The 15,281-nt window shown below is 38.9% G+C and overlaps 1 protein-coding gene across 20 annotated transcripts in view; it reads right to left on the bottom strand.

Annotated features, from left to right (window-relative positions):
• PPFIA4 (PPFI scaffold protein A4) overlaps positions 1-15,281 on the bottom strand; it is a 149,946-nt gene that overhangs the window by 56,084 nt on the left and 78,581 nt on the right. For all 20 annotated transcript variants that reach the window (XR_013545078.1, XR_013545079.1, XR_013545077.1 and 17 more), the window contains 7 exons: positions 11,409-11,510; positions 9,488-9,652; positions 8,717-8,791; positions 6,602-6,703; positions 5,330-5,551; positions 3,173-3,319; positions 797-935 (listed from right to left, as the gene is read on the bottom strand). Coding sequence is in view for 14 of the 20 variants with exons in the window: in XM_072997086.2 (XP_072853187.2) it covers positions 797-935; positions 3,173-3,319; positions 5,330-5,551; positions 6,602-6,703; positions 8,717-8,791; positions 9,488-9,652; positions 11,409-11,510 (952 nt within the window). In the remaining 6 variants the exon portion in view is untranslated. The remainder of the gene's footprint in view (positions 1-796; positions 936-3,172; positions 3,320-5,329; positions 5,552-6,601; positions 6,704-8,716; positions 8,792-9,487; positions 9,653-11,408; positions 11,511-15,281) is intronic.

Raw genomic sequence — 15,281 nt, 5'->3', positions numbered from 1 at the left:
ATATGTTCATACAAAAGAACACAAATGTGGTAGTTAGAGATAAAAGAAGTACCAGGGGACAACATGAAGCAGTATGAATGGGTTGGATTTGTTTTCATAAAAGATTTGGGTAGGTGGCAAACCTGGGAGATATTGGGAACAGACTGTCTTAAATCTTTTGTTGGAATACAAACAGTTAATTACACTGAGGGTTTTTGGTTTGTTTGTTTTTTAGCTCAGATCTAAAACAACATTGCAGGGTTCTGTGCCATCAAGTCAATTCTGACTTATGGTGACCCTTTTCAGGGTTTACAAGGTAGAGAGAGCACAGAAGTGGTTTCTCATTCCCTTCTTCTGTGGGAGTCCTAGCACTGTGCAGCTTGTCCAATGCCACACAGACTGGCCCTTCTCTTCAGGAGGCAGAGTGGAGAATGAAACTCCCAACCTCTATGGCTCTGCAGCTATATACCTAATGCATTAACCTCCACCAATTCCTGAAATCTTGAAATAATAGCTTGCTTTCTGTCATTCTTGGGAAGTAATGCCTACCCTCAAATTCTGCATAGATAAATGCACAGATAAATAACCAGGCAGAGCAAGGTGAAAAATATGTCTAGCAAAGGTCATCATTTTAAGATGCAGCTTATGTCATCCAAGAATACAGAACAGAAGAAGTCAATCCTCTGAAAGTAAATGTACAGCTCCTTATCTTTTCCAACATTCTTCCCAATTCCATGAATGTTGTAGGACCAGGATAGATACTGAATCTATTCAAGTAACGTAATATCACGTAAGTAAAAAACGCCTTGTTATTTACTTGCCTTTGTGAGTGCTGCTATTCTTTGAGCCAACTCAGCCTCAACCTCAGGCAGCGTCTCAGCCTTCCGCATTGTCTGTTGCAGTTTTTGCTCTGCCAGTTCTAGAAGCTCCTGGAGGTGCCGTGCCTTCTCCTCACACTGTGCAACAAATATAGAAAGGCAACAATAACGATAAGGAATTGGGACCCCAGAGTCAATTCCAGCATGCCTCAGAGCCATATAATTCCAAATCAGAGTCATACTGTACAATTCCAAACCCACAGGGCTTAGGAAGTGAGTAACGCAGCCGTAAACGGCTGCCCGATCACAGCCCTTTAATCCTGAAGCCCTTTCATGGCTAAGGGCTTCCGGATCAAAGGGCTGTGATCGTGCAGCCCTTTCACGGCTGTGATACCCACTTCCTAAGCCCAGAGAGGCTTATGAAGTGGATAAAGCAGCCATGAAAGGGCTTCAGGATCAAAGGGTTGCCATCGTGCAGCCTTTACTTAAAGGGAGCCTTCCCTTCCTTTTTGCTAAGCCCTGTCGCTTTGCAAAAGGCAAGGAAAAGTGGCGGTCAAAGTGAGCCATTTGATCCCTGCTTTTCCCTTCCTTTCGCTAAGCTCTGTGGCTTAGCAAAAGGAAGGGAAAGGCAGGGATCAAATTTTCTAATTTGGGGTTAGAAAAGGGGGAGTCGTTTTATACACTGCATCGTCTTATAAATGGAAAAATACGGTAATTCTAATAAAGTTGTGTATGAACATTTGCAACTTCTAGTAGACACCAGTTCATAATGTTTTATTTAATATATATTGTGCAGTTACATTAAAATCTATGTATTTTTCATTTGTTACTTATCTCATCCTGGCAGTTTTGCGAAATGAGCAACATATTAGTTCTTAAATAAAAAGGAATATCACAATAAGTTCCCAGAAAAGCTTCATACCACTATAATATTTCATCATGTTTTGGGTATTACAACTTAAGGCCATGCGTCTTTATTTTCATTAAAACTGTGCTCCTTACCATATATGGCTTGTGACATAGGCAGTTTAAGGATTACTTGCAGCTTCACTATTAAGGTCAGCATGAGAGAATTCATGTCTGGGTATTCCCATCTTCCAAAGATAGTTTTTTTTTCTGTTGTAAGAATCTGTTTGTGAAATATTCTCCCTTAAAGGCATTTGTCTGGAGCCAAATGTAATGTCATAGACCAATAGTTCCCAACTCTGGTAACCCAGACTGCAATTTCCAGAAACCCTGGCCAGCACAGCTAATGATGAAGGCTTCAGGGAGCTGCAGTCCAAGAATACTTGGGTTATCCAAGGCTGGGAACCATTGTCATAGACAATGGGTGAAGCCCTTTTCAATTACAGTGGTGCCTCGCTTAACGATTGCCCCGCATTACCATGAATCCGCCTTATAACGATCTTTTTGCAGTCGCAATTGCGATCGCAAAACGATGGTCTAAATGGGGGAATTTTGCTTAGCGGTGATCGGTTCCCTGCTTCGGGAACCGATTTTCGCTTTACAATGATCATAAACAGCTGATCGTCGGGTTTTCAAAATGGCCACCGAGTGCTTAATATGGCTCCCCGCTGTGTTTTAGGACAGATTCCTCGCTATACAGGCAGCGAAAATGGCTGCCGTATGGAGGATCTTCGCTGGACACTGAGTTTTTACCCCACTGGAACGCATTGAACGGGTTTCAATGTGTTTCAATTGGGTTTTTAATTTCGCTTTACAATGTTTTCGCTTAACGGCGTTTTTCCTGGAATTGTTAAGCAAGGCACCACTGTACTAGGCCAGGTCTTACACTTTTTAAAAAGTTCTATTCATGTTATCAATTCATTTTAAACTGGTCTGCTGTTTTAAACATACTTTTTTTTGAAAGTGGTCTTATTATTATTGTGGTGTTTTACACCACTAATAGTAATTGTGTGCCGTGATGACCTTTTCTAGGGTTTTCTAGGTAGAGAACATACAAAATTAGTTTACCATTCCCATCGTTAGCCACCACCCTGGGACTATGTGGCTTGCCCATTACAACATAAGGTGACTCTTCTCACAGGAGGCACGGAGGTGAATTAAACTCTCAACCTTTGGCTCTGCAGTGAGATACCTAAGCTATCCAGCCAGCTATAGAAATGTACAAATTAAACAGTGGGGAATATATTTAGAGAAACATTTAAGGATAGACTAGTTGAGCTAAACAGTATATACCCAAAAGCAGAGGTGGAGCTAGGGGTTCTGGGAAATAATTTTCTGGATCAAAAGGTAAATAAAAATATTCTATTAAAGAAAGAAAACAGGCATTCCAATATGGTTGTGAATACTCATGTATCTCTGAATGAGGCTGCCATTGTGTTTGAAATGGCATGCCATTAAAGTCTTGTTACCTGACGATGGAGAGACTCTTTATTGGCCAGCTCATTCTCCAATTTGTCGTTGAGGTCATGGATGGAAGTGGCTTCTCTCTGGGCTGCAAGGTAGCGCTTCTCCAGAGTAGTGATCCTTTCCTCCATATCTTCTTTCTGTGCCAAAGCCTGAAGTGAATAAGGCATGAAAAAAGTCACTTACTCTGAAGTTGCATTTCCCTCAAGCTATCAGAAACTTCTATATGAATCACAAGACTGAAGAAAAGCCAGACTACTAGAAGAGAGTCCCAGTATTCGGAATTTCATAGTAAGAGCTGGTTCCTGTTATGACCAGGAAAGAGGCTGGATAGAAAGGAGAGGAATTCAACAAGCAAATTCCACCTCCCTCAGTAAAGTGGCTCCTCCAAGTCAAATCTAGGCCCCATAAGCTGAGCCCAACTCAAAAACTGGCTGAAATCCTGTTGTGCAACTCCATGTGTGTAACTACCCTGTTTTCCCGAAAATAACACCTAACCTGAAAATAAGCCCTAGTATGATTTTTCAGAGGATGAGATGGTTGGACAGTGTCACCGAAGCAACCAACATGAATCTGACACAACTCCGGGAGGCAGTGGAAGATAGGAGGGCCTGGCGTCCTCTGGTCCATGGGGTCACGAAGAGTCGGACACGACTAAACGACTAAACGAACGAATGATTTTTCAGGAAGCTCGTAATATAAGCCCTATCCCAAAAATAAGCCCCAGTTAAGTGAAACCCCACCCTCCACCATTGTGCAGCAACCAGAAGGAGATGACATGACTGCAAAATAAAACATCCCCTGAAAATAAGCCCTAATACGTTTTTTGGAGCAAAAATTAATATGACCCTATCTTATTTTTGGGGAAACACAGTAGAATGATAGCAGCAGCAAATCACTGCTGGTGAAAGGCTTCCTTTAGCAATTTTGGAGTGCATATGACTTTACTCCATTGTGTGCAAGTCATGTGCATCCTGAAATCACCAAGGGAAGCCAAGCCTTTCATAAGCTGTGATTTGTTACTGTTGATGATATTATTCCCATTGTGCAGGCAGACAGGAGCAACAGGATGTCAGCCACTGTATCACCACTTAACTTCTACCACTCCTTGTCCCTCCCTGATAGTCTCCTTGTGTCAAGTTTGCACTGTAAATATGTTTTGTGCATTGATTTGTATTTGCTTACATGGCAAGTGATAAGGGTTGACTGACAGTTACATGTGGGATGTGTGTCAGGAAAGGTTATTAAGGCAGTAAAGAAGTGTGAAAGAATCTTTATGAATGAAATTGAAAGCTGATTGGTCTGCATGGTTCCAGGCTAGAAAAGTAATTTTTTATATATAAGGAGATGCATGTGAGAGAGTGAGTCAGTTAGTGCTGTTGGTTAATGCTGTCAATTAGAATTTCAAAGTAAGAATGAGTAGTGTGTTTGTGAAGAGGTTATGGATAAAAGTGTAGTCTTTACATGGGATTTTTGCCTGAGTCAGTGACAAGGATAATTCAAGAGAAGGAGTATTTGTTCACAGGTTTAAATGACAAACCAAAACTTAGTATGGAGGTTTGGGGGTTGTTGTAATTTGTGTGGTGGTATGGACAGATATAGAAGACTGTTGAACATTGCACTCCCATATCTTTAGCAAAAGTGCCTGACCCAATGATAGAGATAACAAAAAGTGACTAGATCAATGTGGTAGTCACAGGATTCCTGGAAAAAAATACAGTTTGCGCACTGTTTGATGCTTCAAGACCTCTCCTACATTGAAGGGAACTCACTACCACCTGTCATCCCCTCCCTGTTCCCCAACACAAGCCTTTTTGGAAATTGATTAAGTTTAAAAATGGTGACTAGCAGGGAATATAGTACCAGAACAGTTAATTAGGTTTTCTAGTGTTCATCCTACTAGAACATTAAAAGCCAAATCCATCTCTAGTTATGGTTTTTTAAAACATTAAAAAACATTGTTTCATTGTATTGTGTTGTATTTTAAAATTTTGGTCACTGAATAACTCACTGCTATAGCCACAAGTGATAATGCAATACAATCAGAAGCTTGGACTACAATTTTGCTTTTGCTATGCCTGGAAAAGCTACCGGTAATTATATTTTTAAATGACCCATAGTTTCTATGATGTAGTTTATACCATTGGAAACAGAACTCTAACCTCTCGTAGATCCCTTTGGTACTTGCTGCTCATTTCTTCTGATTTGATTAGGTCCCTTCTGGCAGTATTTAGATCTTCTTCTAGCTCAGCAACACTGGCAGCCAGGCCAGCCATCCGTTCCTTAGCTTGAGTTAGCTCAAAGTTCTGTTTCTCTAGAAGTTCCTGCAGCTCCACAACTCGACTTGCCTCATCATCTGAGTGTATAGAACCATTAGGGAGTCTCTGTCAAGTCAGATAACAAAGAACTGAGTTTTGAAGGGATAGGCAATATTTGGTACAGCACAGCAACAGATCGGTAAGAGTATCAACCAACTGCCATGGAGTGATAATTCTAGAAATTAACTTCCCACCTGCTATATATTAGCACTTGAAACTATCAGCTCTTCCCAACTTTAATAATACAAGTTTGTACATGTTACAGTTCTTGAAACAGAACTAGCAGAGCATTGATTGATTGATTGATTGATTGATTGATTGATTGATTGATTGATTGATTGATTGATTGATTGATTGATTGATTGATTGGATTTCTATCCTGCCCATCTAGACCAACAGGTCTACTCCTGTTTTGCAATCTATATGCTGGAATTCCTGTTAACTATTGCTTCTCTACTAACCACCATGACAGGACTATCTGACAAGTTCTATTCAAATTTTTTGCTCTCGGACAAATATTCAAAAATACCACTAGATATGGCTAACTTTCTATCAGTAGCAATATTATTTAAAAGACAACAGTAGATTTTCAGGGGGCTAACATCTACTGACATTCCTATATTTTTGTTTTACACTTCCTATACATATATATAGTTGCTTGTATTTGTTCTGGCCTACTGACCATGATACACTATGTTTTGAACACTATGCTGATTTTTTTTTTCTGGTAAGAAATGTCAAAAGTGAGAATAGAGAGAAACTAGAGGATTATAAACAGAAGGCAAAACTGCCTGGATGCTGTACATATTCTCACCCTCAGTTCCACTGGCAGTACAATAAAAGCCCCGGTTGGAAGCACTCATGGACTCTCATGAGGCAGCTAAACAAGCTGTACTCCACATTTTTAAAATGTTCAATCTGCCTATTATTGCAAAGTCCAGGGAAATAGAAAAAAGTATGTTTATCTGCTTATATCTTTATTATTGAAGACTGATTCACTGCTACACACGAACAGTTTTAACAACAGTATTTCAATAGAATCAGAGACTATTCATCAACAATAGCAACAATTTTTTGATATTATCAAAGACTTCTTCCCAGAAGAATGGCTCTCACCTTCCAAAGTATCTTCTGACCTGGTTCTTTGCCCTCAGCCTTTTTTTCATCTTCGCCAACAGGTGCTTCCCTCTGGGAGGGGCCTTGCTGAAGAACATTTATCTGCAAAACATATATTTAATAACCATTTCTATTTAAATGGTCCACTGGTATGAAAAACAAGAATGAAGACAGATGAACAACATAGGTGCCATTCGCCTCAGATGTCTTCTGTCACAGCATCTAAAATTGTTAATACAGTACTTCTGAGATCATCCTGCTATTAAGATCTCTCATAGCACATGCTTCTGAAGAACTGTTCTTTCAGAACAGTCAAGATTGCGACAGTTCAAAGTAAGTTCCTTTCCCCCCAAGGTGCTGTTGGCACTGGGTTCTACCCTCCTCCAGCAGCGAAGAATAAATTCAGGGTGGGGAAGTAAGAGCCACTAGGGCAATCTTCCATTTTCTTTCTTATCAGAGTGAACTCTTCTTTTTGCCTGCTGTGGACATGCCCTCCTGGTTTGTACTTGAGCCAGACCTCAAGGTGAAAGGGAGTGAACCTGCCTCCCAATATTCCAAGGTCCAAACTCTGATCAAGCCCTCCTATAGATGCTTGAAACAACAGCCATCAGATGCATTTGATGCATGAATGATTTTTATGTATCACCTTGATGGGCCTTACAACACACCTTCTATCCCACAAGAAAGTGGAGAAGTTAGTTTGCCCATTGTTGTGAAAGAGTACTAGAGAAATCTAGACTATGAAGGGAGCAAAGAATGTAATGTAATGTGAAAATTGTGCCTACTTAGAAAATTCCATAATACTGTAAGCTGCTTCAAGTGCTGTGTCGTAGCAGAAAGGCAAGGCATAAATGATACAAATATCTGACCATCTTACAATATTGTAATATCTGACTTCTTAAAATTTCTCTCGGGACACAACTTCTGCACAAATTGACACTTCTGTACAAACTATACAGCTGAATTCAAGCCAAAAGATTGGCGGAACACACTAAAAGGCACACATGAGGAAGTCTTATTTGAATAACAACCCCAATGTTATCAGAGGTCATATTTAGTGATGGTTCACTTTCTAACTTAAAAGGAACGGCACAGGTTTCAACAGTTAATGCCATGACCTAAATCAAAAGTGCTTAAGATACTCCTTGTTGAAACCCAAAGGATGCTACATGTCTCTATTAAATGTATTATTCTCTTTACAAGATCTACATCTCTCACATACACAGAAAAACCTTAATTGTTTCAATCACTGGAAAGTATGTGCCTCATCAGTTGGACAAAACCATCATAATTCTTGGAGTAGAATCCACAGATCATTTTTGTCAAAGGTAACTGAGTTCTGTTAAATATATAGAAGGTCTGGCTTCTGCCCAGATGACATAGATGTGTTGTTTGTCTTAATCTTTTTATATTGCCATCTTTACCCCACTACTAACTGCAAGGGCTTTTGATTTTTGCTTTCCCAATAAACTAATTAGCCTTATTCAATCTGGAATATTTTTGGCCATTTTGGACAATCCAAACTTTCTGACTACTAGTCATGCTGTCTGGAGCTTATGGGAATTGTAGGCTGAAAATCTGGATGCACTAGATAGGGAAGAGTGTTGTAGACACATTGCACTGCTGAATATATTCATACTTATCAATTTGTCCTTTCTGCAGTTTGTTTGTTTGCTTGCTTGCTTGTTTGTTCTAAGAACACTTCCCATTGTCACATGGGCAGTATTATGCAATTCTCTCTTATCAGAATGAATTCTAGTTTATTTTTCCTGATATCAGTATTTCTGCCATTACTATAAATGTCTTCTAATTTATATAATAACAGATGTAGTGAAATTACTAGTAAAAAGATATATTATTCACCTCTTATGCTGCTCTCATCTATTTTGTCAGGCTTTTCTTATTATTATTCTTATTCACCTCCCCCCCAATGGTATGATATGTTCAGAATATGATGGACAGCAATAAATGAAATGTCACTAGCACATCAGCTACCACTGTATCCTTCATGCCAAGTAGCATAGCAAACATAAAATACATGCTTGCTATAATCAATTGTCTTAAGATTATTTAGGAAACACCTCTATGAAATGTGGAGGGAAATCTGGAATTCACCTGCTGGTGGGCACTGGATAGCTGTTCTTCTAGAGTAGCTACTCGTTCCAATGCAGCCCGTAGACGCTCTCTCACCTGAGAGGATTCAACAAATAATGTTTATTACTAAAAAGAAATAGGGTGGATACACAGTCCCCCAGAAATGCTTCTGCTACTTTATTTGCTTATTCCACATTGAACATTATCAAATATCAAAAATTCCTATCCATAAATAGTTAATTAATTCACATGTTCCACATAATCTGTAAGAGTGTAGAAAATCCAGAAGCTTTGTATCCCAACCGGCTGAGTCAATAAGAAGAAATATTACTACAGGATGCTTGGTGGATTCAATTAAAGACTTGGGATAATCTCCATCAGATTAAGCAAGAGAGGTTCTCTGGACATAGTTACTGAAATGGAAAACTACTAGAGATTATTCCTATAGGGAAGTGCAACGTGTGTGAAACTCCTATGAGGCTAATATATAGAAAAGCTGGAATTTTCCTTTAGAGGAAAATCTGCATAAATTCAACACTGACAGCAGTGTTTTGCAATTTAAGCTCTAATATTTGGGGCTCTCCTTCAAAGGGGAAACAGAACTATGGACCAGAGTAGATATCATCTATAGAAAAAGAATGTTGGTGAGAAATCTGCAGAAAATGCAGACTAAAGCAAATATTCTTGGCCAATTCAGCCTGTACTGCACTTAAAGATCCCAGCTTCTTAATCAGCAGGCTCTGCTGAGGTTATGCATTCACAACCAAATGCAGAAGTTAACCCAAACCTCACCTTCTCATCCAGTGCTTTATGGTGTTCAAACAAAGATTTCAGTGCTTTCAGAACTTCAACTTCACTAGAGACACCAGACGGAGACTGAGCTTGCCGCTTCACCACAGTCATTCTCAGAGAGCGTTCGTGTCTTGAGACGAGGCACTCCAGATGCTCCAACAAAAGCTGGAAGACAAGGAGTAAGTCAGTATTCTTCATTCAGAGCCAATGACAGGTAGGATAAAGTGTTTCCCTATTTGCTAGATAAATTCAGGGCTTTAAATAAAAGTGTTCAGGTTTCACCATCAGCCCATTTCTGAACCCAAAGGTAAATATCAGTTTATTCATATACTTAACATGATTTCTGCCACTGGACAATTTATCCAACTATAGTTAAGGTGTTAGCTTCAAAATGCAGTAAATAAGTAATATACAATTCCTAATTACATAGCAGAACAAAGCAGATGTAAATGATTCAGAAGAAATGTAGCACAAAATGAGGCATGCAAGCCTTCCAATTGTCCTTTCAAATTAATTCCAAAATTACCTGAATTGGAATTTTTTAAAGCATTGTGAAGCTATGTGGTTCCATTATGTTCAAAAGTGGAAAAATAAAGGGCCAAGCAACCTGACAACTCCCACAGAGATGAAAAATTGAGTAGGAAAGGTATTCTAGGGTTTCTAAAGCCCACCTATCCTTTGAGGCAGACTTTAATGGGGCTCTGAGGTTCTTTTCAGAGCCTGGCTCAGAGGAACTCTGCCGGCTTTTCTAATAAGAAACACAAAAAGTCTTGCCAAAAGAATATGATTGGAAAGGTTGTCCTGGGACCTCAAGGCAATTTGAAACAGGGATTAATGACAGTTTTGCAGCAAATGTCAGGTAACAGTGGGACAAAAGAAAAGTGTGTGCCTGCAGCACAGGAGGCAGTGGTCTTCTTGAATAACTTTCAATTCCAGTATAAACAATTATCTAAATCATTTCTAGCTAACATTAATGGCAACATCCATCTTTATTTAACTAACCTAGCAGGGATGTACATTCAAAGGATGTGTCATCAATGTCACTGAAGATGACTGTAAATGATAAAATATTGTTTCTGTTGGTACCCCATAGTACATCTGAATGTCTTCAATTACTGCAACCAAATGAATATACATTTCACAGTAACAAAAGTACTCAGGACACACAATTGAATCTCTAGTGTTCCATTATGGTGTGCCATCAAAAACACACACACACACTAGCACAGTAACAGGGGAAAGAAACCTGCTATGTGGCAGTCCAGAAGTAAAACTATTTATTTCCAGATACAAGTTCACAATTGCTTACTACGAGAGAAATGATACTGATCAAGGATTCTTAACAAACCTTGAGGCAGTCACGTAGCATACAGAGAGCCATGGGGGCTATGGGTCCGGGTGCCAAATTCTTGGGGGATGCTGCCGGCAGCCCTTAAGTTTCCTCTCCTGGCCAAGACTTTTGCTTTGTGGAGGGTGGGCATGTGAAGGCATGTGGGCTACCTGTGGTGCACCCCAGGCCTGGCCACCCACTCATCTGCCTTTCTCCAGCAGACCTGGAGCACAAAGGTGGCAGAAGGCGGTGGCGGCAGCAATGCAAGAGTCTGGTTTGGTGGCTTTGGCAGCTGCCGGGCTTGAACTCCAGGACAGCAGGGGAGAGCGGCTTCCTCTTCCTCCTCCAGCTAAATTCTTCCAATGGGTGGGAAACTCCACAAAAGGTTTACTAAAAAGTTTACTAGGCTGTTAAACCTTACTAAGAAAGAAAACTGCAGGCCTCCTGTGGAGATGTCTAGTAGGAGCTTTCATGATGCCAGCCTACCAAATGCCTAGCTCAGACTAGGTCTATTACTTCCCATGGAGGAGTTCTTTGGATTAGGCGAACAAGAATTATTTTGTCCAGCACTGAGACTCATTCTTTACTCACCCTTGTGTTATTGCGCTCTGCTTTCAGTTCAGAGATCTCCTCTTCCCTTTCTAGCAGTTGCTCTCGACAACCATTGAGTTCCCTGGTCAGTGTTGCAAATTCCTACAAGGCAACCATAATTCTACATTACAAGATACCTGCAACCAAGTTTATTTTTTAAAAAACTTTTTTGTAACAAAATTAGAGCAGACATATAAAATAGTGTTTGCACCATGACCATTCTCCCAAAAGGGTTCAATATGTTCTGATTGCCAAAGCTGAAGGATACAGAGTACGAAATTGTCATTTCAAATAAATTAGAGAGTACTACCTGTCAGATGGGAAAGTAGTGCAGCTTTTCATTCTGAATTTCTCAGTAAGGTTTTGTAATGTTTCAGGGGCCCAACTGTTTAGTACCAACAATGAAATGGTACTGAGACTGATTGTTTCACTGCAAGTTCAGATATAAGTAAAACCAATACAAAAACTATTATCCTAGAGGCAACCAAACTGTTTTGTGCCCATGAAATGCGTCATGTTATTCCAACATGATTAAACTGGTTTTTTCCCCCAGATCATTTCTGGATGAAATTCAACTGCTGATCATTGCCTTTACAACTATACATAGCTTAGGCTTGGGATTTTGTTTTGTTTTTAAAAGACAGTTATATAAATCTTACTGGCCTTCTCAGCCACACTAGATGCTGTTCCAAGACCTATTCAGAGCACATTACCATAGTCTCTCGAGACTGAAGGATGCCTACATACATACAAACCTTACTGAATGACACTGTACAGTGGCAGCAGAGAAAGATTCCTTGTTCATCACTATTACAGATAATTCCCCAAAGAGGCCTATATTTGGTTCTCAAACACCTTCTCTAAGAAAGAATTTGTCACCTGCCCACTTTATGCCAATTAAAGAAATCAGAGATAAAGCTGGTAAAGACTTTCAATCCATTCACTTTAGGGCATGCTACATCCCAGCAAGTCAAATGTATATTCTGCACAGAGAACAGCTTGAGGCTCATATGCCAGCTGCTACTCTATTACAACAATACTCACATATGGTGGTTCTCCCCCATCTAGCAAAATTTAGAACACTTTTTTGAAAATTATACGTGCTTTTCTGACAAGAGAACCCAGAACTCAATAAAACTGAGTCAATGGGGATTTGGTGAGTCAATTACTCCATAAATTTCACTGATTCCAATGGGCCTACTATAATTATGACTTAATTTAACTTATCCTTATGTTTAAAAAATTGTTGAAAAAATATCTATTTTATTTTATTTAAAATACTTTTTACTCTGCCTTTCCCCTTAAAAAAAGACCTAAAACAGCTTACATCATTAAAAGACAGCATTTAAAACTATTAATAGTGAGTATAAAAAAGATAAAACACACACCATATCAAAAGAATCATAAGCCAAACCAAAATACATTCAACGCAGTAAGGCTCAATAATTCATTTAAAAACCCCACTCAGTTAGCCAATCACTCAGGGAAAGCTTTCCTAAAGAGAAAGGTCTGCACCTGCTATTAAAGCTACCTTCACCTGATTTTCTCAGATGTTGTTAATATTATAATTTTCTTTTTCTTTCTTGTTCTTTATTGTTTGTATGATTCTTTTTAATCACTATAGTGTCTTCTGTATTATTACGTGGGATCTGTGGAATTTTTAAGTTTACACTTATAAGCCACTATAGTAATGAATCCACTAATAGAGCAGTACATAAATCAAATAAATAAAAATTAGAAAAGTCCCATTGAAAGCAATGGAACCCAGAAAAGTTGACTCACCAAATTCCCACTGATTCAATGGGCCTACTTCTAGTGCAATTTACTACACTAAGCATCATGACTTTGGCCATTTTGTTTTAGTTATTATAAAAACACATCTGAACTAGAGATGGACACAAACTGCAGGTTTGGCAGTTCAGTGCCCCCTCTCCAGTGGCTGCCCACTCAGCAGCAGCACCCCACCCCATTTCCTCTGGGAGCTCCTATTGAGCGTGTGCCTGCTGGAGGGAGTGGGATGCCAAACCATTTGCCCTGGGGAAAAAACCTCACCAAAACCACCAAACCAGAAGTTCATGCCCATCTCTTGTTTGTTTGTTTGTTTGTCTGCTTGTTTGTTTCATTTTTATACTGTCCATCTAGCCAGAGGTCACTCTTGGCAGTTTGCAACAATAAACATGACTAAAATAGAGAGCACAACCAAAGTGAAAATAATAATGGTATGGTAAAAATAAAATAAAATAAAATCAACATTTATTCAAATAAAGTCATGTCATCTTTTTCTGTTTGCTGCACAATGGTGAAGGGCAGGGTTTCACTTAACTGGGGCTTATTTGGGGTAGGGCTTACTGTATATTACAAGCATTCTGAAAAACCATACTAGGGCCTATTTTCAGGTTAGGTCTTATTTTCAGGGAAACAGGGTACTATATAATTATGCCTTTGTTATGGGGAGGGAATAATTACAAGAAGTTAGTTATTTCTAAACATGAGTATACTAAAAGAATAGGTTTTCTAATTCTGTATTCTATATCAGACATGTTCTTGTAGCCAAGGTATCTTCATACATTATTGATACATCCTATGCATACACACTTCCTGAACCTTAATTTCTTAGTAATGCTGTCAAGAATACCAACTAGAACTATGAAAGCAGGCATAAGTACAGAAACCTTATAAACTCACACTTAAGTAAAAGACATATGGACAGCAATGTCATCCTAAATTATATTGCGTGTCACTGAAAACAGAATGAGCCTTGTGTTAATTGATGCCATAATAAAGGACTGCTGCAGGGACTCGGAGGTTGCTCATTTACCAAAGAAGCTGTTGTTATTATGTCTATGCTAGGGGTAATAGCAAAGCAAGTACTGTAGTGAGAAATGAGGCTAAAGGAATTAAAAGGATGGAGAACACATCACAGCTACTACCTCTCACATTCTTATTCTACAAAACAAAGGTCTTACAAAACTAAATGCAATTGGAAAATTTCTAACAGCTGCAAGGATTACCTCGGAAAGAGCAGGGATGAACCAAACAGAGCGAACCAAAATAGGAACTGTGCCGAGAGCCCCCGCCCCCAAGTGAGACACTTGCTGAAGAATTCTCTGCAGCTAGTATTAAATTGAGGTTTTATTACTGGCACAGCATTTGAAATAAGTCAAAGGAAACTGAGTGGGTCGGTCTCTCTGATTTCTTTGATTCAGAATGTGAACTATGGAGGTAGCATTTACATAGTCAGCATATATTATCTGTGTTTGACAAGTCAGCATAAGGATAAAAAAAGATACTATTAAAGCTAAGGGAGTCCTGCAGTGCATACTCTATTAGTATTCATTCTTACTCTAGAAATATTAACTGAGCAAATTAGAGATAAAAAGGGAATAAAAGGACTGAAAGTAAGAGGTCATGCTTTTAAGGTCCAAGCTTTTGCAGATGATCTAGTTATTATATTGGAGGATCCAATGGACTCAACTGAAGACCTCATGGAGATGCTGATGAATTGTGGTGATATGGCAGGAATGAAAATAAGCCAAAAGAAAACAAAAATACTTGTTAAAAATATGAGAGATCAAGAATGACAGAAATTAATAGAAAGGACTAACTTTCAAGAGAAGAGAGTCAGATACTTAGGGATCCAAATCACAAAGAAAACTAGTACTATATTCAAAGACAATTATATGAAGTTGATTAAAGAGATACAGAATAGCTTGGAGAGATGGGACAAATTACACTATCATTAATGGGAAGAATAGCAACCATCAAAATGAATGTTCTACCTAAAATTTTATTTTTATTTCAGACAATTCCCATAATATTAAAAGAGTCATTTTTTCAAGAATTTAACAAGATAATCATGAGATTTGTGTGGCA

The sequence above is a fragment of the Pogona vitticeps genome, chromosome 4 (genome assembly GCF_051106095.1).
Source record: "Pogona vitticeps strain Pit_001003342236 chromosome 4, PviZW2.1, whole genome shotgun sequence".
In the NCBI taxonomy this organism is placed as follows: domain Eukaryota; kingdom Metazoa; phylum Chordata; class Lepidosauria; order Squamata; family Agamidae; genus Pogona; species Pogona vitticeps.
The sequence above is the reverse complement of the archived record's forward strand: the minus strand, read 5'-3'. Positions and strand labels throughout refer to the sequence as shown.